We start from the raw sequence: 24384 nt of genomic DNA, 5'->3' as shown, positions 1-24384 counted from the left end.
TTTTCTGGACCAGATGACAGTTCCTTCCAGCTCTAAGATTTACTCTTCCATATGTGTTCTCATCACTGTATTAGCATATTGCTTAGCAGTCTTCATTTATATATAAGTAATCCCTTGGGGTAAGATTTGTATGAACAGACTGTAAACTAACATTATTCAAAATCTGTTTTTTTTTATTTTTATTTTTATTTTTTTTTTTTAATTCTTTTTTTTTTTCAACGTTTATTTATTTTTGGGACAGAGAGAGACAGAGCATGAACGGGGGAGGGGCAGAGAGAGAGGGAGACACAGAATCGGAAACAGGCTCCAGGCTCTGAGCCATCAGCCCAGAGCCTGACGCGGGGCTCGAACTCACGTACCGCGAGATCGTGACCTGGCTGAAGTCGGACGCTTAACCGACTGCGCCACCCAGGCGCCCCTCAAAATCTGTTTTTAATTATCTGTAGAATTGTCTGTCACAAATCTTACTCTTAGTTAATGCCTCTCTTTACTTAAGTCATTTATAGACCACACACAGTGGGAAAGAGAATATTTAAGCCAAAAAAAATTACCCCTGTCCTTTTAAGGGGAAGAAAAGCCATCCTAAAAAAAAATTTTTTTAAAGCAGATACATAGAACTTTATCAAGACATATTAATTGCACGAATCTGGGTTCCAATACTATATATCTTTAGCATAGGGACAGAAAAGAGACAAAAGAACAATAGATTAGTTCAAAGAATCTAAACATTTGTTGGCTCCATGTCAGTACTTTGTTTTCTGTTTTGAGTACTATAAATTCCCAACACACTAGGAATATACATATCAAACTATATATAATAACAAATTCCAAAGCCATATGGAATTATTTTTGATTTCTAAACCACTAGTTCCCTCTATTAACACAGAAAATCAAAATTGATTGTGTTTTATCTTCTTAAAAAGCTGTTTCTATATTTTGTTTCCACAGAAGATATTTTTTAGGGCATCATCTGAAAAACTGGATCACAGTGTTACAAAGGGATGTTGAAGTCTAAGATTACTAACTCAGTTTGGAGGTTCTGTGGCATCATCAAAGGCTACAGAAATTAGAGAAATTCTGTTATTTAATTATCATTGTCTTTGATCTGTCCTTAAACATTGAAAATGGAAAGTTTTCCATTGACTTGACTTAGGAGGGTGAGAAAAACATTAAGAGTTATGTTGTGAAGATTCTTTTGGAAAATATAACCAAGATCAGGAGTGGAAGAACAGGGATTGAGGAGTCAAAGACCTTCACAAGTTTGGTTGTTCATCGTTTTAAAAAGCCAATATCAGACAATACCGTGCTTTTTTATTACAAATATGTACATTTAGATTCTCTATGACTGCCTATGTAGAATTTTAGAAAAGTGGATTATAGTGTCTACTTCTGTCCCCAAACTTTCAAAGTCAATGAAAAAACAAAAAGTAAATTATGATGCAATAAAATATAAAATCTAAGCTAAATAAATAAATAAATAGAAGGAAAGAAAGAAAAAGAAAAAGACTAGAAGGAAACCTATGTTAGACCTTCCTCTATACTTGGGAGTAAATTCTGGCAGATTAATATGATCTCTGGAATATTAAAAAAATGCTAGATACTGACAAATATTTTTTATAACTTTCATTTTTTTCTTCTTTATACAAGTAGTGGCATTGAAAGATAATACTACTTAAATTGAAACTATAAATCATATTAAAATAGCTATATTACAATAGAACCACAGAAAGAGTGAATGAAGCATTGGTTTTTAATATTCATTGTACCTTCAATTCCAGGCTGTTTGCAGAAATTCATTTCAGAATATAAGAAAGCCTGATATCACCAAGGTAGAGCTTTTAAAGGATGTTCAGACTAAAAAAGATCTTATCATTCGGTTAGTAGCTCATGATATTGATCAAGAAGATTCAGAAAGTATCATAGAAGAGGGACTAATGTCTGAAGATGAAGTTGTTTTAAGAGAGGTTGTAAAAGAAGAATACTTCAGAGAGCAATTTGAAGACCAAGTGAAAGAAGCCATGAAGCCAGTAGAAAGCAAAGTTGTTTCTCCCAAGCCAACACTAAGCACAAACACCCTGAAAAATTTTTTTTCTTTAAGAAAATGTTGTCAGTCCACATCCAGTGCAAATATTGAAAGTACTGAAGGAACCTCAAATCATATAATAGAACTTAAGGGGAGAAAAGTTAAAAGAACCATTGCTGAGTTTGACATGGCCACGTGCTCAACAGCCGTGACTGAAACAGACTCTTGGAAGAAAAAGCCGCAGAGTAAGGTGAATGAGAAACATAACTGTCAGTGACCAGATATCTATGCAAAGAATAGAGATCTTCAGATATTCTGTCCATGAATGTATCTTAATTAGGCAGTAAAGAATACTTACATGGTTCCAGTCTCTTCCCAAGCCTGGTATTAATTACAGTATAACAGAATTATTAACAGATGAAACCATGAAACTCAACTGAGGGAAAGCAGATAATTGAAAGAGACCTAGATTAGTTAGAAGCCCAAGGAGAACAGAAAATGGAAACCACTGAAAAGAAATGCAAGCTACTTATTTAAATATATCATTTAATCGATTCCAGTCCTTTTTGTTATTTTGGCTGGTAAATAACAGCCAAAATTGAACATTTTGTGTAAGAAGACTTACACAAGTAGGATAGGACTAGATTGGGTCAACATAGGAGGAAGTGAAAAAAAGATCCATACAAATTCAAATTGTCTGGGTTTGATTCCTGACTCTCCTTTAATAGCTATGTTTCCTTTGGGCAAGCTACATAGCCAACTTTTTTCTTAAAAGTTACTTAGCCAACATGCCCAAAATGAACAGGCTAATCAAAATATTTTAAGTATCATCCTTGTAATCAGCCCATAAACTCCACCATTATTGTGGGGCATAGCTCTTGTCCCTGGAATCATAACTCTGAAATGACAGCCTCAACTTCAGTGATCATAGGGGGTTGGCCATGTCCAATAATTAGTACCAAACTTTGTATGATTTGGGATTTCCTGGTGAGACAACTCTATTGATTATCCAATTAACATGATTCATGTGTAAATACAGAAGCTGAGATGAGCCAGAGAAAAAGAAAGAAATACAACTGTGTTCAATTCAGAAGCTTAACAAGTAAATTATCTTCACACAAATTTTTATCTATTTGTTGGGAAGCTATGTGTGATTTCATGACCAGATGCAGTCTGCAGAATAGTTTTCTTGAGCCTCATATTCAGAAATGCTGGCTTTATAGGTAGCCAAAGGAATGTTATAGCATATAGCATAATTGTATATAGCAAATGTATAGCAAATTGTATATAGCAAAATTCAAAATGGATTATATGAACAATAATCTCAATATTCTCTTTTTTTGAGATTTTAAGAAAAATCACAATAATGATATTCTCGTAAAAAATATGGTCATGAAATCACACATGACTTCCCAACAAATAGATCAGAGTACATGTTAAGATAATTAATCTGAAAAGCATCTGAATTGAACAGAGTTAGGTCTCTTTTCTTTTCCTTTTTGAAGTCGGTAAGGTATGATTTAAAATATTTGTAAAGTGCAGAAATGGAAAACTATATTCTTCAAACAATCTGAAATTTAAAATCTATTCAAACTCCCATATTATAATAGATCATCCTCACTAAGTCATTCCCCAAAAAATACATATTGGAAAGAGATCTTTTAATGAGAATCATGGGGTTCATCCATCTTTTAAGTGATTTTTAGATATTTTTTTCATTGTGTGTAGACTAGAGTTTAAAATATGCCAATAAGGTGAGAAAGTACATGTCAATCTCTATGTGACAAATGGTTTTCACTTTTCCAGAAAGAAGAAAGGAATCTTACTACTGAACCAACACATCACTTCATACACAGAATTATGAGTTCATCTTCATATAACCTAGAAGATCTGATTTCATCTTCCAGGTATGTGAAATTTAAGCAATATAAAAACAGAAGTTTGAGATGAAAGTATTACTTATTGGAAGAATGAGGCCCCTGGTAAAACTATGGTTGGGCAGTATTCAGCCTTAGACTTTCCTTCATTCCTTCATATTCTTCCCACCTATACCCTCCCACTGTGAAGACTTCCTGAGGCATTCCCCCTTCTACCTGATCCCTAATTTATAGTTACCTGGTTTGTACATTTTTTTTCTTGTATAGCAGTATTTTGGATCAAGAATTTGCATATATATATATATATATATATATATATATATATATATATTTTTTTTTTTACCCTGGGAGACAGGCAGAACAGTATCTGCACTATCAGCCCAAAGGGTTCCTGTTCAACTCTCTTCATGAATTAAATGTTCCAGTGTATATAACTGCCTGTAGGAATGATTCAAAGATGAAAGGGAGCAGTGTAAGGTAGACGGTTCACAGATGAACTCTAAAAAACAATGGAGTTTGATGTCGTCCTCTAAGGATAGAAAGCATTTACATGAAAAGACAATTCAGGTTTGGACGACTATAGAGGCAAAGTCTGGAGTATGTGGCAATTATAGAGGACAGAGAAAAGTATACTGTAGATTTGAAATCTAATAACTGTATCTAAAAGAGCTCAAATTTCTTCAACATTGTTCTTAAGTTTATAAGACTATAGGAGATGCAATAGGTATAAGAAGAAAAACTTGCCTGGTTATAGTTCTTTCCACATACCATAAAGGAACTGTTTACTTTCAACAGTGACACTATTTTTGTGACATCTATTCCTGGCCCATCATTGCCTCTTTTTCCTGCATAATGGTTGTTTTAAAATACACTAGTAATGCAGGCACCTCTCTACTGTTTATTTTAATGATGAAGACAGAAGGCACAGATAACATCAAATAAATGTAAATTTAGAGCAAGATGGCAGACCAAGAAACTGCAGTCCCTTATTTCCTCAGGAAGACAAACAAACAAACAAACAAAAAAAAAAACAACTACATACTGATAAAACAACTTTATACGAGCTCTGACAAGCAGTCAAATATCTGCAGCAACCAAGTGAATGTCTCATCAAGGAAAAGGCATATTCAAACCAGTAGGAAATTCCACAGATTTTTCTTTGCCTTTGCCCAATCCTCTCTGCAATGTGACAAGACACAGTTGGGAAGAAATGGCTCAATTCTCAGTTCCCTCCCTTGGGTTGGAAAGAGCAGACTGGAACTTGTTTGCATTGTTCTGGCCTACCTGTCGGGTGCCTGAGGGAATGTTTCTGTCTCACCTAAATAGACTGAGACAGTGGCACAGTTTGGATCCATGCCTGAAATCACAGAAGGCAGCTGATGGGTGCCACAGTGCATGAAAATCACAGGGGACTGCAGATGCACCTGAGAGTAAGAGCTTACAGGCAGGGGGATGTAATGAATATTAAAGGCCCTGAGAAGAAGCATGATGGGAAGCATTCCTGGAAAATAAAATGTTTAAAAGCATATCAGACAGAGGGAGTCTTTGAAGTTCAGCTGAGAAGATGGCAGATTAGGAGGAACCTAAGCGCATCTTGTCCCATGGATGCAACTAGATAACACCCATGCCAGCCATAATTAAACCAGGAAGACTGGTACAAGAAACTCCATAACTTAAAGGCAAGGAAGAGGCCTCATCAATAAGGTAGAAAGGGTAAAAACATGGTATGTGAACAAAACAGACCATGGGCTTCTGTGATAGGGAGGGAACTGGTGGCACCTAGAAGGGCAGAATACAGACTTTCACACAGGGAAGCCAACAAATGAGGAGAATGAATGTCTGTAATATTTGCCTTTGAGACTAAGAGGAGTCAAATTTCATGAGTTCTTAAAACTAGCAGGACTTAAAGTCTGGAATTTTAAAAATCAGCAGGCTTGGCTATGATAGAGCTCAGAAGGTGTTAGGAAGTGGCATCCTTGCCCTAAAAGAGACAGCATGACAAACAGCCCATGCAGATACAGCATAGAACCAGCATTTTGAAAAATTCAGGGGGCAGACAGGGGAGAGAATGATCTGCTCTTGTCAGAGCACAGCCCAGAGACACAAGGATCTTGGGTAGGCCCCTTCAGGAACAAAGAAGCTAGCAGATGCCATTTCCCTCCCCTTCCCCCCAGCATAAACAAGGGCCACCTTCAGGAAACAACACAGCAGTTCTTACCTAACTTGCTTGCACCAAGCACCCCCCCCCATACTTCAGCAGATCCACCCTTCCCAGTCATGCTAACCTCAGTCTCAGCACTACAGGCCCCTTCCCCAGAAGACCAGCACAAACCCTATAAATACCACATTATTTGACCTCTCAAATTTTGCAGGACCTCAGTTCCAGCAGTAACAGGGGCAGGTCTCATTTTGCAAGCAGACCATTGCACATCTTGCTGCCCACAATAGGCAAAGACAGCCTCTGCAAACAATTGGACTGAAGGAAAAAGAGGCCAAGACTCAATAGCAGAGCACACGCAATACACATAAGACATACTCCCTGAAATGCCAGGCCCTGGGGAACAAGGATACTGCACTGCAGGGCACTACAGGACATCTTCTCCATAAGGCTATGATTATTAAAGAGCAAGGAGTGGCTAACTTTTCTAACACATAGAAACAGACCTAGTCACATGTGACAAATTAATGACCTGGAAGACAGAGTAATGGAAATCAAGCTGTCAAAAAGAGAAGAAAGAAAATTACACAAACTGAGAATTATCTCAGGGAACTCAAGTCACTGATTACTTGATACTTAAGAAAGTATCAAGTATAATAACATCTGCATTATAGAGATCTCAGAAGAAGAAAACAATAAGGGGGCAGAAAATTTATTTGAAGAAATATAACTGAAAACTTCCAAAATTTGGGGAAAGAAACATATATCCAGATCCAAGAGTCACAGAGATTCCCCCACAATTCAACCCAAGGAGGTCCATACCAAGACAGAGCAATTAAAATGGCAAAAATTGTGATAAAAACATTTTAAAGCAGCAAAAGAAAAGAAGACAGTTATATAAAAGGGGGAACTTCATAATGTTATCAGTGAATTTTTCAGCAGAAACTTTGCAGGCCAGAAGGAAGTGGCATGATATATTCAAAATGCTGATAGGGAAACATCTGCAACCAAGAACACTCTATCCAGCAAGGCTATCATTCAGAATAGAAGGAGGAATGAAGAGTTTCTCACACAAACAAAAACTAAAGGAACTCGTGACCACTAACCCAACCTTACAAGAAATATTAAAAAGGACACCTGGAGTGGAAAGGAAGACAATAAGTGAGACTAGGAAAAGTAAAAAACACAAAAGAAGTAAAAATAAATATTTCTGTAAAAATCAGTCAAGGGATTCAAAAATAAAAGGATATGAAATGATACCATATATCTAAAACATGGGAGGGAAAGGAGTAAAAATTAGATTTAAACATAAGCCACCATCAACTTAATATAGACTGCTCTATACATAAGATGTCCTATACAAACCTAATGGTAACCATAAATCAAAAACCAGTAATACATATGTAAAGAAAAAAGAGAAGCGTATCCAAGTGTATCACTGAAGAAAGCCAACAAACCATAAAAGAAAGCAAAAGAAGAAAGTATCAGAGAAAATATATAGAAACAACCACAAAACAAATAAAAAAGTGGCAATAAATAAGTATCAATAATTACTCTGAATGTAAATGGACTAAATGCTCCAATCAAAACATATAGGGTGTTAGGATGAATTTAAAAATAAGACCCATCTATATGCTGCCTACAAGACACTTCAAAAAAAGACATCAGTAGACTGAAAGTGAGGGGATGGAGAAACACCTGTCATGCAAATGGATACCAAAAGAAACCTGGGGTAGCAATACTTATAGTTGACAAAGTAGACTTTAAAACAAAGACAACAAGAGACAAAGACATTATAAAATAAGAAAGGCAACAATCCAACAAGAGGATATAACAATTGTAAATATTTATACGCCCAACATGAAAACACTCAAATACATAAAACAGTTAATAACAAACATAAAAGAGATAACTGATAGTAAGACAATAATAGTAAGGGATTTTAACACCCCACTTACATCAGTGGACAGAGCATCCAAACCAAAAAGCAGTGAGGAAACAATAGCTTTGAATAACACACTGGACCAGATGGATTTAACAGACATATTCAGAACATTCCATCCTAAAACAGCAAAATAATACACATTCCTTTCAAGTATACACAGAGCATTTTCCAGAATATATCACACATTAGGCCACAAAACAAGTGTCAACAAATTAAAAAAAATCAAAGTCATACCATGCATCTTTTCTGACCACAACACTATGAAACACTATGAAACACAAGAAAAAAATCTAGAAAGACCACAAATATGGAAGTTAAATAATATGCTATTAAACAATGAATGGGTGAACCAAGAAATCAAAGAAGAAATTACAAATTACATGGAAACAAATGAAAATGAAGACAAAATGGTCCAAAAATTTGGGATGCAGCAAAAGTAGTTCTAACAGGGAAGTTGGTCACAACACAGACCTCCCTTAAGAAACAAGGAAAATCTCAAATAAACAACCTAACCTTAATAGAAGGAAGGAAATAATAAAGTTTAGAGCCAAAATAAATGATATAGAAACAAAGAAAGAAATAAAGAAGGAAAGAAAGAGAGAGAAAGAGAGAGAGAAGAAAGAAAGAAAAAGAAAGAAAGAAAGAAGTAGGAAGAGAGAAGATGGCAGAAAGAAAGAAGTAGGAGGACACTGGGCTCACCGTGTCCTGCTGATCACTTAGATTCCACCCACATCTACCTAAATAACCTAGAAAACTGCCAGAAGACTAGCAGAACGGACTCTCCAGAGCCAAATGTAGACAAGAGGCCCAGGGAAGAGGCTAGGAAGGGCGGAGGTGGTATGCGCTACACGGACTGGTGGGAGGGAGCTGGGGTGGGGGTGGGGGTGGATGGGCAGCCCGCCAGGCAAGGCAGAGCCCCCAAGTCTGACTTGCAAAGTGGAAGGGCCGGACGGAGTGAGTTCTGACAGCCAGCGGGACTTAACATCTGGAATGTTATAAGTCAACAGCTCTGTTCAGAGAGCGGGAGAGTGAAAGGACACCAGGAGGGAGAGGTGTTGAGCCCTGGAAGACAGAGCTCAGCTCCGCAGGGAACAAAGGCGCTGGCCAGCGCCATCTCCCTTGCCCATCTCCCTCACCCATCCCCCAGGCAAAATCCTAAAGGGAACCAGTTCCCATCACCAAACTTGCTTGCACTTCACAAACACCCAGCGCTGTACTTCTGTGGATCTATCCCTCTGACTGGTCGGCCCCCCTCCCTGGTGCTGCGGGGCCTCTCCCGCAGGAGACCACCGATGGCAAAGCGAGCTAAACCTACCCCTCCCGCCCCTGTGCACCTTGCGGATCCATTCCGGCTAATACGCCAGACCCCATGAAAGCAGCACCACAAGCCTGGCAGTGTGCAAGTAGCCCAGACAGGGGACACAGCACTCCACAGTAAGTCCTGCCCCTGGGAGAGGGAAAGATAAGGTACACCAGTCTGACTGTGTCCCCAGCGCTGGGCTGGGGACAGACATCAGGTCTGACTGCGGCCCCGCCTACCAAGGCAAGTTACTCCAGAGAGCACAGAGGAAGTGCCCTGCAGTTCCACGCCACCCCAGGGACTATCCAAAATGACAAAATGGAAGAATTCTCTTCAAAAGAAACGGCTAGAAGTAGCAACAGCTAATGAATTGATAAAAAACAATTTAAGCAGTATAACAGAACAAGAATTTAGAATGATAGTCATAAAATTAATGGCTGGGCTTGAAAAAAGTATAGAGGATAGCAGAGAATCTATTGCTACAGAGATCAAGGGACTAAGAAATAGTCCTGAGGAGTTAAAAAATGTTATAAATGAAGTGCAAAATAAAATGGAGGTGACCACAGCTCGGATTGAAGAGGCAGAGGAGAGAATAGGTGAATTAGGAGATAAAATTATGGGAAAAGAAGGGGCTGAAAAAAAGATAAAAAAATCCAGGAGTATGAGGGGAGAATTGGAGAACTAAGTGATGCAGTGAAACGGAACAATATCTGTATAATAGGAATTCCAGAAGAGGAAGAGAGAGAAAGGGGCTGAAGATGTACTTGAACAAATCATCGCTGAGAACTTCCCTGATCTGGGGAAGGAAAAAGGCATTGAAATCCAAGAGCCACAGAGAACTCCCTTCAGATGTAACTTGAATTGATTTTCTTCTCGACATATCATAGTGAAACTGGCAAAATACAAAGATAAAGAGAAAATTCTGAAAGCAGCTAGGAATAAACATGCTCTAACCTATAAAGGGAGACCGATAAGACTAGTGGCAGACCTATCTACTAAAACTTGGCAGGCCAGAAAGGAATGGCAGGAAATCTTCAACGTGATGAACAGAAAAAAATATGTAGCCGAGAATCCTTTATCCAGCAAGTCTGTCATTCAGAATAGAAGGAGAGATAAAAGTTTTCCAAAACAAACAAAAACTGAAAGAATTCATCACCACTAAACCAGCCCTACAAAAGATCCTAAGCTGGATTTTGTGAGTGAAATGTTACAAGGACCACAAAGTACCAGAGACATCACTACAAGCATGAAACCTACAGACATCACAATGACTCTAAACCCATATCTTTCAATATAACACTGAATGTAAATGAACTAAATGCGCCAACCAAAAGACATAGGGTATCAGAATGGATAAAAAAACAAGACCCATCTATTTGCTGTCTACAAGAGACTCATTTTAGACCTGAGGACACCTTCAGATTGAGAGTGAGGGGATGGAGAACTATTTATCATGCGACTGGAAGCCAAAAGAAAGCTGGAGTAGCCATACTTATATCAGACAAACTAGACTTTAAACTGAAGGCTGTAACAAGAGATGAAGAAGGGCATTATATAATAATCACAGGGTCTATCCATCAGGAAGAGTTAACAATTATAAATGTCTATGCACTGAATACAGGAGCCCCCAGATATGTAAAACAATCACAAATGTAAGCAATCTTATTGATAAGAATGTGGTAATTAAAGGGGACATTAATACTCCACTTACAACAATGGACAGATCATTTAGACACAGGTTCAATAAAGAAACAAGGCCCCTGAACGATACAATGGATCAGATGGACTTAACAGATATATTTAAAACTCTGCATCCCAAAGCAACAAAATATACTTTCTTCTCAAGTGCATATGGAACATTCTCCAAGACAGATCACATATTGGGTCACAAAACAGCCCTTCATAAGTATAAAAGAATTGAGATCATACAATGCATACTTTCAGACCACAATTCTATGAAGCTTGAAATCAACCACAGGAAAAAGTCTGGAAAACCTCCAAAAGCATGGAGGGTAAACAACACCCTACTAAAGAATGAATGGGTCAACCAGGCAATTAGAGAAGAAATGAAAAAATATACAGAAACAAATGAAAATGAATATACAGCAATCCAAATGCTTTGGGTTGCAGCAAAGGCAGTCCTGAGAGGAAAATACATTGCAATCCAGGCCTATCTCAAGAAACAAAAAAAATCCCAAATACAAAATCTAACAGCACACTTAAAGGAAATAGAAGCAGAACAGCAAAGATACCCTAAACCCAGCAGAAGAAGAAAGATAATAAAGATCAGAGCAGAAATAAACAATATAGAATCTAAAGAAACTGTAGAGCAGATCAATGAAACCAAGAGTTGATTTTTTGAAAAAATAAACAAAATTGATAAACCTCTAGCCAGGCTTCTCAAAAAGAAAAGAGAGATGACCCAAATAGATAAAATCATGAATGAAAATGGAATTATTACAACCAATCCCTCAGAAATACAAGCAATAATCAGGGAATACTATGAACAATTATATGCCAACAAACTGGACAACCTGGAAGAAATGGACAAATTCCTAAGCAACCACACACTTCCAGAACTCAAACAGGAAGAAATAGAAAACAAACAGACCCATAACCAGGGAAGAAATTGAATCATATATCAAAAACCTCCCAACAAATGAGTCCAGGACCAGATGGCTTCCCAGGGGAATTCTACAAGATATTTAAAGCAGAGATAATACCTATCCTTCTCAAGCTGTTCCAAAAAATAGAAAGGGAAGGAAAACTTCCAGACTCATTCTATGAAGCCAGTATTACTTTGATTCCTAAACCAGACAGAGACCCAGTAAAAGAAGAGAACTACAGACCAATACCCCTGATGAATATGGATGCAAAAATTCTCAATAAGATACTAGCAAATCGAATTCAACAGCATATAAAAAGAATTCTACACCATGATCAAGTGGGATTCATTCCTGGGATGCAGAGCTGGTTCAACATTCGCAAATCAATCAACGTGATACATCACATTAATAAAAGAAAAGATAAGAACCATATCATCCTGTCAATCGATGCAGAAAAAGCATTTGACAAAATTCAGCATCTTTTCTTAATAAAATCCCTCGAGAAAGTCGGGATAGAAGGAACATACTTAAACATCATAAAAGCCATTTATGAAAAGGCCACAGCCAATATCATCCTCAATGGGGAAAAACTGAGAGCTTTTTCCCTGAGATTAGGATCACGACAGGGATGTCCACTCTCACCACTGCTGTTTAACATAGTGTTGGAAGTTCTAGCATCAGCAATCAGACAACAAAAGGAAATCAAAGGCATCAAAATTGGCAAAGATGAAGTTAAGCTTTCACTTTTTACAGATGACATGATATTATACATGGAAAACCTGATAGACTCCACCAAAAGTCTGCTAGACTGATACATGAATTCAGCAAAGTTGCAGGATACAAAATCAATGTACAGAAATCAGTTGCATTCTTATACACTAATAATGAAGCAACAGAAAGACAAATAAAGAAACTGATCCCATTCACAATTGCACCAAGAAGCATAAAATACCTAGGGATAAACCTAACCAAAGATGTGAAAGATCTGTATGCTGAAAACTATACAAAGTTTATGAAGGAAATTGAAGAAGATAAAAAGAAATGGAAAAACATTCTGTGCTCATGGATTGGAAGAATAAGTATTGTTAAAATGTCAATACTACCCAAAGCAATCTACACATTCAATGCAATCCAATCAAAATTGCACCAGCATTCTTCTCGAAACTAGAACAAGCAATCCTAAAATTTATATGGAACCACAAAAGAACCCAAGTAGCGAAAGTAATTTTGAAGAAGACCAAAGCAGAAGGCATCACAATCCCAGACTTTAACCTCTACTACAAAGCTGTAATCATCAAGACAGCAGGTATTGGCACAAAAATAGACACATAGACCAATGGAATAGCATAGAAACCCCAGAACTAGACCCACAAACGTATGGCCAACTAATCTTTGACAAAGCAGGAAAGAATATCCAACGGACAAAAGACAGTCTCTTTAAAAAATGGTGCTAGGAGAACTGGACAGCAACATGCAGAAGGATGAAACTAGATCACTTTCTTACACCATTCAATAAACTCAATGGAGTTTGCATTCAATAAACTCAAAATGGATAAAGGACCTGAATGTGAGACAAGAAACCATCAAAACCCTAGAGGAGAAAGCAGGAGAAAACCTCTGTGACCTCAGCCGCAGCAATTTCTTACTTGACACATCTCCAAAGGCAAGGGAATTAAAAGCAAAAATGAACTATTGGGACCTCATGAAGATAAAAAGCTTCTACACTGCAAAGGAAACAATCAACAAAACTAAAAGGCAACCAATGGAATGGAAAAAGATATTTGCAAATGACATATCGAACAAAGGGCTAGTATCCAAAATCTATAACGAGCACACCAAACTCCACACCCAAAAAACAAATAATCCAGTGAAGAAATGGGCAGAAAACATGAATAGACACTTCTCTAAAGAAGACATCCAGATGGCCAACAGGCACATGAAAAGATGCTCAACATCTCTCCTTATCAGGCAAATACAAATCAAAACCACACTGAGATATCACCTCATGCCTGTCAGAGTGGCTAAAGTGAACAAATCAGGAGCACTATAGATGCTGGCGAGGATGTGAAGAAATCGGAACCGTCTTGCACTGTTGCTGGGAATGCAAACTGGTGCAGCCACTCTGGAAAACAGTGTGGAGGTTCCTCAAAAAATTAGAAATAGATCTACCCTATGACCCAGGAATAGCACTGCTAGGAATTTACCCAAGGGATACAGGAGTGCTGATGCATCAGGGCACTTGTACCCCAATGTTTATAGCAGCACTTTCAATAATAGCCAAATTATGGAAAGAGCCTAAATGTCCATCAACTGATGAATGGATAAAGAAATTGTGGTTTATATACACAATGGAGTACTATGTGGCAATGAGAAAGAATGAAATATGGCCCTTTGTAGCAACATGGATGGAACTGGAGAGTGTGATGCTAAGTGAAATAAGCCATACAGAGAAAGACAGATACCATATATGTTTTCACTCTTATGTGGATCCTGAGAAACTTAACAGAAGACCATGGGGGAGGGGAAGGGAAAAAAAAGAGGTTAGAGAGGGAGCGAGCCAAAGCATAAGAGACTCTTAAAAACTGAGAACAAACAGAGGGTTGATGGGGGGTGTGAGGGAGGGGAGGGTGGGTGATGGGTATTGAGGAGGGCACCTGTTGGAATGAGCACTGGGTGTTGTATGGAAACCAATTTGAGTATAAATTTCATATTTTAAAAAAAAGAAAGAAAGAAAAAAGAGTAGTCCAATGAAACCAGGAGCTTGTTCTTTGTAAAGATCAACAGGAGTGCCTTGATGGCTCAGTTGGTTAAGCATCTGACTTCAGCTCAGGTCATGATATTGTGGTCCATGATTTCAAGTCACACATTAGTCTGTGCTGACAGCTCAGAGCTTGGAGCCTGCTTTAGGTTCTGTCTCCCTCTCTCACTGCCCCTCTCCGACTCACACTCTGTCTCTCTCTTTCAAAAATAAATATATATTTTTTAAAAAAGAAAAGATCATAACCTCTAGGAAGATTCATTTAAAAAATGATATCCCAAAGAAACAAAATTAATAATGAAAGAGGAAAAATAACAACCAACACTACAGAAATACAAACAATTTTAACAGAATATTATGAAAACCTAAATGCCAAAAACTTGGACAACTTAGAAGAAATGGATAAATTCCTAGAAACATATAGCCTACCAAAACTAAAGCAGGAAGAAATAGAAAATTTGAACAGACCAATCACTAGCAATGAAACTGAATCAGTAATAATAAAATAAAAAAAAACCTCCCCCAAAACAAAAACCCAGGACCAGGTAGCTTCACAGGCAAATTCTACAAACATTTAAGAAGCATTAATACACATTCTTGTTAAACTATTCCAAAAAATACAAGAGGAAGGTAAACATCCAAATTCATTCCATGAGGCCAGCATCAGCCTGATACTAAAACCAGATAAAGACACCATAATGAAAGGAACTACAGGCTAATATCTCTCATGAATAGTGATGTAAAATCACCAAGAAAATACAAGCAAAACAAATCCAACAATAATGTAAAAAATCATATACCACAATCAAGTGGAATTTATTCCTAGGACGCAAGGCTGGTTTAATGTGCACAAAGCCATCAACATGATACATCACATCAGTAAGAGAAAGGATAAGAACCATATGATCACTTCAATCAATACAGAAAAAGCATTTGACAAAGTACAATACACATTCATGATAAGAACTCTGCATAGTAGGTCTAGATGGAACATATCTCAACATAATAAAGGCCTTATATGAAAAACCCACAGCCAACATCATACTCAATGGTGCAAAACTGGGTGTTTCCCCCTGAGGTCAGGAATAAGACAAACATATCCACTCTTTCACTTTTATTCAACAAATTACTGGAACTCCTAGCCATAGCAATTAGACAACAAAAAGATATAAGGAGTCCAAATTGGTAAGGAAGAAGTAAAACTGTCACTATTTGCAGATGGCATGATCCTATAAATAGAAAACCATCAAAACTCCACCAAGAAAAGACTAGAACTGATAAATGAATTCAGTAAAGTTGCAGGATACAAAATCAATGTGAAGAAATACGTTGCATTCCTATACACTAATAATGAAGCAGCAGAAAATGAAATTAAGAAAACAATCCCATTTACAACTGCACCAAAAACAATAATATATCTTGGAATAAACTTAACCAAAGAAGTTAAAGACCTATACTCTGAAAACTATAAAACACTGATGAAAGAAATTTAAGGTAATGCAAAGAAGTGGAAAAGAATTCCATACTCATGGGTTAAAAGAACAAATGTTGTTAGAATGTCTGGGCTACCCAAAACAATCTACAAATTTAATTCAATCCCTATCAAAACACCACCATCATTTTTCACAGAGCTAAAACAAACCATCCTAAAATTTGTACAGAGCCACAAAAGACTTCAAATTGCCAAAGCAATACTGAAAAAGAAAAACAAACTGAAGATATCACAATTCCAGATTTCAAGTTATGTTGCAAAGTGGTAGTAATTAAAACAGTATGTTACTGACATAAAAATGCACACATAGATCAACAGAATAGAGCAGAAAACCCAGAAATAAACCTGCAATTATATGATTAATCTTTGACAAAGTAAAAATGAATATCCAATGGGAAAAAAGTCTGTTCAACAAATAGTGTTGGGAAAATTGGACCGCAACATGCAAAAAAAAGAAACTGAACAACTTTCTGTCACCATACACAAAAATAAGCCCAAAATGGATTAAAGACCTAAATGTGAGACCTGAAACCATAAAAATCCTTGAAGAGAGGACAGGCAGTAATCTCTCTGACATTGGCGATAGCAACCTTTTTCTAGATATGTCTTCTGAGGCAAGGGAAATAAAAGCAAAAATAAATATTGTGTCTACATCAAAATAAAACATTTTTGCACAGCAAAAGAAACAACCAAAAAAACGAAATGGAAACCTATTGAATGGGAGAAGATATTTGCAAATGCCATGTCAGATAATGGATCAGTATCCAAAATATATAAAGAACTTATAAAACTCAACACCCAAAAACAAATAAATAAGCAAATTAAAAATGGGCAGAAAACATGAACACTTATTTCTCCAAAGAAGACATACCGAAGGCCAACAGTCACATGAAAAGCTCAACATTACTTATCATCAGGGAAATGCAAATAAAAACCTCAATGAGATATCACCTTACACCTGCCAGAATGGCTATCATCAAAAACACAAGAAACAAGTGTTGGTGAGGATGTGGATAAAAAGGAACCCTCTTGCACTGTTGGTGGGAATGCAAATTGGTACAGCCATTGTAGAAAACTGTATGGAGGTTACTCAAAAAATTAAAAATAGAACTACCCTACAATCCAGGAACTGAACTACTGGGTATTTACCCAAAAAATACAGAAACACTAACTCAAAGGAAACATGCACCCCTATGTTTATTGCAGTATTGTTTACAGTAGCCAAACTGTGGAAGCAGCCCAAGTATCCACTGATAGATGAGTGGATAAAAAAAAGGTGGTGTGTGTGTGTGTACACACACACACACACACACACATATATATATACACACACACACACATATACACACATATATATACACATATACACACACACGTGTGTGTATATTTATATATATACACATATATATGTATATATACACACACGTGTGTGTGTATATTTATATATATACACATATATGTATATATACACACATATATATTATTCAGCCATAAAAAATAATGGAATCTTGCCATTTGCAATAAAATGAACAGGGGTGCCTGGCTGGCTCAACTGTTAGAGCATACAACTCTTGATCTCAGGTTTGTGAGTTTGAGCCCCATTTGGGTCTAGAGCTTATTAAAAAAAAAGACACATACAATAACATTAACAGAACTAGAAAGTACGATGCTGAACAAAATAAGCCAGTCAGAGAAAGACAAATACCATATTATCTCGCTCACCTCTGTAATTTAAGGAGCAAAACCAATAAGCAAATGGGGAAAAAAGAGAGAGAGAGAGAGACAAACCAAGAAATACCCTTAACTATAGAGAACAAACCAATGGTTACCAAAAGGGGATAATATGGGATGAGGATTAAAGAGTACATTTATCATGATGAAACAAAATAAAATAAAATTATTTTTCAAAATAAGCAAAAATAAACCAAAACCAAAAACAAAACCAGATCAGACAAATTGAAAAAAGAAAGCATATACATAGGACCAAAAGGATATATGCTGAGAAAAGATATAAAATCTTAAGGTTCTGCCTCAGATTGTTCTCAAGGTTGAGTCCTGTTAATTAGTAAAGGGCTTCCACACCAATCTCTAAAAACTGGGAGAGGTAGTTGTTTCTTCAAATGCCTAAATTTCAACATAAGTTCACTATACATACAAAGAAACATGGAAAGAGGTCCCATTTAAAGAAACTAAACAAATGTCCAGAAAATGTCCATGAAGAAGCACACAATTGGACATATACAACAGACTTTAAAATAACTATCTTAAATATGTTCAAAAGTTATAGGAAAACACAAAGAACTAAAGAAAATTGGGAAGTATATGAGCAATATGAGAATAAAAAAAACCCAAAAATATAACTTCTAAAAAATAACCAAAGAGAAGTTCTGGAGCTGAAAAGTATAACTGAATTTAAATTTCACTAGATGGGTTTAAGAGCGGACTCAGACAGAAGAGAACATGAACACAAGTCATTTGAAATTGTGGAATCTGGGGAGCAAAAAAAGATAGACTAAAGTGAATAGAACTTGAGGAACCTATGGGATACCATCAAACATATCAATATATGTATCACGGGATTTCCAGAAGAAGGAGAGAAAAGGGCAGGGTGATTATTTGAGGAAATGATCTTTAAAACCTCCCCATATTTGCAAAATGTCATGAGTATACAAATACAATAAGCTTAATGAACTCCAAGTAGCATAGATATACAGAGACGAAACCAAGACATATTGAAAACAAAGTGCCAAGAGCCAAAGATAAAAAGGGAATCCTGAAAGCATCAAGAGAGAAATGACTTGTCATTGTCTATAAGAAATCCCCACAGAACACTCGGGGAAATTTTCAGAAGAAAGCTTGCAAGTCAAAAGGCAGTGAATGATATATTTAAAGGCCTGAAAGAAAGAAAAATATCAAATGAAAACTCTATAACTAGCAAAAATACTCTTCATAAATTAAAGAGAAATAAAGACATTATAAGATAAAAAAGACAAAAACAAGAATTTTATTACCACCAGACATGGTACAGAAGAAATCCTAAAAGAAGTCCTTCAAGTTGAAAGTAAGAGATGCTAAACAGTGACTCAAAGCCATATAAAAATATAAAATTCTCTAGCAAAGGTAAATACATGGACATATATGTAAAAACCAGTATTATCATTTTGCTTAATAACTCCACTCTTTGTTTTCTACAAGATTTAAAAGATAAATACAAAAATAAGTATAAACCTCTGCAGATGGGTACAAAAGATGTAAAGACATTACTGGGGACATCAAAAACATGAAGGAAAGGGGGTTAATCTAAAAGGAGTAGAGTTTTGTATGCAATTGAAGTTAAACTGGTGTCAATTTGTCATCATTTTAGGATTCTGTATGTAATCCCTATGCTAACAACAAAGAAGATATCTATAGACTATTCCTGAAATAAAATGCAAAGGGAACCAACTGTGTATCTGCAAAATATCAACTACTACAAAGGAAGGCAGCAGTGAAGGAAATGAGGGATAACAAAGCTATAAGACATACAGAAAAAAACTAACCAAATGACAAAAGTAGTGCTTCTCTATCAGTAATTTAGTATAAATGGACTAAATGCTTAAAAAAAACCACAGATTAATAGAAGAACTTCAAAAAGAATATCCAACTACAGATAGTCTCCAACTTATGATGGTGCAACTTATGATTTTTTGACTTGCTGATAGTGCAAAAGTAATACCCATTCCGTAAAAACTTGTACTTTGAATTTTGAATTTTGAGCTCTTCTCAGGCTAGCAATACACTGTACAATACTCTCTTGTGATACTGGGAAGAAGCAGTGAGCCACAACTCCCAGTCACCCACACAATCATGAGAGTAAACAACCAATATATGAACAGCTATTCCGTACACATATAATCATTCTGTTTTTCACTCTCAGTTAAGTACTCAATAAATTACAAGAAATATTTAACACTCTATTATAAAATATGCATTGTGTTAGACGATTTTGCCCAACTGTATGCTAATGTTTTTTCAGCATGTTTAAGGTAGACTAGGCTAATCTATGATGTTCAGTAGTTTAGGTATATTAAGTGCATTTTTTATTTATGATATTTTCAACTTATAATGGGTTTTTCAGGACTAACCCCTTCATAAGTCAAAGAAGATCTGTATATATTGTTTATAAGAGACTCACTTTAGAAATAAAGATACACACAGGTGGGAAAAGATACCCCAAGCAAAGACAAACCGAATGAGTGCAAGGTTAGCTATACCAATATCAAACAAAATGGACTTTAAGTGAAAAACAAGAGACAACATTATTATAATGATAAAAGGGTTCATTCAATAAGAAGACATAACTAATATAAACATATACGAAACAAACTTGAGAGTTCCAAAATAGATGAAGCAAACACTGACAAATTTGAAGAGAGAGACAACAGTAATAGAGGACTTTAATAGACTACTTTCAATAGTGGACAGAACATCCAGATGGAATATATGGAGGACTAAAACAACACTATAGATCCGTTGGAACTAACAGACCTATACAGAACACTCCACCCAACAACAGCAGAATGCATATTTTTCTTAAGTGTACATGGAACATTATCCAGCATAGAACATAGGCCGGGTGATCAGGATACCACATATAGATCACAAAACAAGTGTTCATAAATTGTAAAATATTAAAATTATACACTGTATCCTTTCAATCACAATGGAATGAATTTAGAATTTAGTAGCAACAGGAGAACTGGAAAATTTATTTTTGAGACAGAGAGACACAGAGTGTGACTCGGGGAGGGGCAGAGAGAGAGGGGAAACACAGAATCCAAAGCAGGCTCCAGGCTCTGAGCTGTCAGCACAGAGCCGGATGCGGGGCTGGAACTCACAAACTGTGAGATCATGACCTGAGTGGAAGTTGGATGCGTAACTGATTGAGCCACCCAGGTCCCCAAAACAATACACTCTTAAACAACCAATGGGTCAAAGAAGAAATCACTCAGGAAATTAGAAAATACTTGAGACAAATGAAAATGAAAACAATATACTAAAACTTATGGGATAGAGTGAAAGTAGTTCTAAGAGGGAAATTTATAGGTGTAAATTCATTAATAAAGATCTTATAACAATAACTTACCTTTATATCTTAAATAAAAGAAGAAAAACAAGGTAAAGTCAAAACTAGGATAAGGAAGAAAATAATACAAAGCAGAGATAAGCAAAATACAAAATAGAAGAACAATAGAGAAAATCAGTGAAACCTAGAGTTAGTTCCTCAAAACCACCAACAAAATTGACAAAATTATTGCAAGATGGCCTCTGGAAAAAAATAGAAGACTCAAAAACCTAAAACTATTAATGAAAAAAGGGACATTACACTTTATTTTACAGAAATAAAAAGGATTTTAAGCGGGTATTATGAACAATTATACACCAACAAATTGGATAACTGAGAGGAAATTGATAAATTCCCAGGAATACATGACCACTGAAACTGAATCATGAAAAAAAAAAAATAGAAAATCTGAACAGACTAGTAAGGAGATTGAATCAGTAATCAAAAACCTAACAGAGAAAATCTCAGGGCCAGATGGTTTCACTAGTGAATGGTGAATTCTAGCGAACATTTAAGGGGGAATTAACATCAATCCTCCTTAAACTCTTGTCAAAAAATTGGATAGAAGGGACTATTTCCAAACTCATGAGGCTAGCATTACTTCGATACCAAAACCTAGAAAAAGGCACTACAAGAAAACTACAGATTAACATCCCTGCTGAATATTGATGCAAAAATCTTTAGCAAAATCCTGGCAAACAGAATGCAATAGCACATTAAAACATTTTACACCAGGACTCAAGTGAGATTTATCCCAGAAATACAAGGGAGGTTCAACATATAGAAATCAGCCCATTTAATACAACATAGAACAAGATGAAGAACACACATCTCTGATCTAAATTAATGCAGAAAAAAACATTTAACAAAAGTCAATACTTTTTCATGATAACACTCAACAAACTCGGAATAGAAGGAAATTACTTCAAAGTAATGATAGCCATATGTGGAAAACCTAGAACTAATATTTTACTTAGGGTGGAAGCCTGAAGGAGTTTCCTCTACGATTGGAAACAAAATTGCCCAGTCTTACCACTTCTATTCAACATACTCGAAGTCCTAGTCAGAGCACTTAAAAAGACATAAAAGGCATCTAAATTGGAAGATAAGACGCACAATGATCTCTGTTCACAGATAACATTATCTTATATGTAGAAAACCCTAAAGAGTCCATACAAAAAGAAACAAAAATTTTAGAGTAAATGAATTCAGGGCCACTGGGTGGCTCAGTCAGTTAAGTGTCTGACTTTGGCTCAGATCATGATCTCACAGTTCGTGGGTCCGAGGCCCATGTCCAGCTCTGTGCTGAAAGCTCAGAGCTTGGAGCCTGCTTCAGATTCTTTCACACACTTGTTTTCTCTCTCTCTCTCTCTCTCTCACTTTCTCAAAAATATTTAAAATTAAAAAAAAAAAAACGAGTAAATGAATTCATCAAAGTTGGATACAAAATCAACATAGAAAAATCAATCACATTTTTTTTTTCCAATGTTTATTCATTTTTGAGAGACAGAGAGAGACAGAGCATGAGCTGGGAAGGGGCAGAGAGAGGGAGACACAGAATCTGAAGCAGGCTCCAGGCTCCAAGCTGTCAGCACAGAGCCCAACGTGGGGCTCAAACTTACGAACTGCGAGATCATGACCTGAGCTGAAGTCGGACGCTCAACCGACTGAACCACCCAGGCGCCCCTCAATCACATTTCTATGTACTGACAATGAACAATCCCAAAGGAAAAGTAAAAACTATAAGTGAACATTCCTGAAGGAAAAGGAAGGAGACAAAAATTAATGGAAAGATTATGCTAAGTGAAATAAGTCAGACTGAGAAAGACAACGTATTATTTTTACTCATAAGTAGAATCTAATAAAAATATGAATAAACAAAAAGCAGAATTAGACCTATAAATTCAAGACAGAGAACAAACTGATGCTTGTCAAAAGGGAGGGGGTAAAGATGACTGGGAGCTACAGACTTTGACTTATGGAATGAATAAATCACAGGAATAAAAGGCACAGCATAAGGAATATAATCATTGATATTTTAATAGCATTGTGGGGGCAGATGGTAACTACAATAGCCGTAAACATAGCATAATGTATAAACTTATGGGCTGTACACCTGAAACTAATGTAACATTCTGTGTCAGTTATACTCAAATTAAAAAAAATAATTTAATAATTCATGGATTGGAAGATTCACTATTGTTAAGATGTCAATATTACACAGTATTCTACAGATCAGCATTTTATAAGAATTGCATTTGATGGCATTTTTTGTAGATACAGAAAAGATTCATTCCAAAATATTTTTATATAAAAAATTCTTACTAAATTTTATATAGGGACTCCTAATAACCAAAACAATCTTGAAAAGTAAGAACAAAGTTGGACTTACTGATTTAAGAACTTACTGCAAAGACATGGTAATGAAAACAGTATGGTACTGACATAAAAACAGACATAAAAAGCAATGAAATAAAATAAAAAGCATACAAACAAATCTTTCATTTATGACCAAATGATTTTTGATAAGCATGCCAAGGCCACTTAATGGGAAAAGAACATTCTTAAAATGGTGTTGAGAAAACTAACCACACACACAAAAATGAAGTTAGAACCTTCCCTTACACCATATGTGAAAATTAACTCAAAATGAATAAAAGACCTAAGTAAAACTATAGACCTCTTATAAGAAAATGGGGGGGGGGGGAAGAGGAAGCTTCATGGCATTGGATTTGGCAATAATTTCTTGGATATGACACTAAAAACACAAGAAATAACAACAGTGACAAAAATTAGATATACTGGACTTCACCAAAATTACAATTTTTTGTGCTTCAAAGGACAGAGTGAAAAGTCAACTCATAGAATAGGAGAAAATACTTGCAAATCATATATCTAATTAAGGGTTGCCACCCAGAATATATAGAGAACTCCTGTAATTCAATAATAAAAAAATCAAACAACCTGATTAAAAATTGGGCAAAGGATTTGAATAGATATTTCTTCAAAAAATATACACATGGGCAATAAGTACATGAAACGACGCTCAACATCACTAATCATTAGGGAAATGCAAATAAAAATCACAATAAAATGCTATTTGACACTCATTAGGATAACT

The 24384-nt window shown here is 36.1% G+C and overlaps 1 protein-coding gene and 1 long non-coding RNA gene across 3 annotated transcripts in view; one reads left to right on the top strand and one right to left on the bottom strand.

Moving 5' to 3' along the window:
- LOC125172777 (uncharacterized) overlaps positions 1-24384 on the bottom strand; it is a 632687-nt gene that overhangs the window by 363952 nt on the left and 244351 nt on the right. The window lies entirely within an intron of this gene.
- Positions 1-24384, top strand: part of FSIP2 (fibrous sheath interacting protein 2) — a 98526-nt gene that overhangs the window by 63011 nt on the left and 11131 nt on the right. For both annotated transcript variants that reach the window (XM_047871280.1, XM_047871279.1), the window contains 2 exons: positions 1779-2273; positions 3830-3930. In XM_047871280.1, coding sequence (XP_047727236.1) covers positions 1779-2273; positions 3830-3930 — 596 coding nt within the window. The remainder of the gene's footprint in view (positions 1-1778; positions 2274-3829; positions 3931-24384) is intronic.

The sequence above is a fragment of the Prionailurus viverrinus genome, chromosome C1 (genome assembly GCF_022837055.1).
Source record: "Prionailurus viverrinus isolate Anna chromosome C1, UM_Priviv_1.0, whole genome shotgun sequence".
Classification (NCBI taxonomy): Eukaryota; Metazoa; Chordata; class Mammalia; order Carnivora; family Felidae; genus Prionailurus; species Prionailurus viverrinus.
Note: the sequence above shows the minus strand (reverse complement) of the source record. Positions and strands in the feature narration are given on the sequence as shown.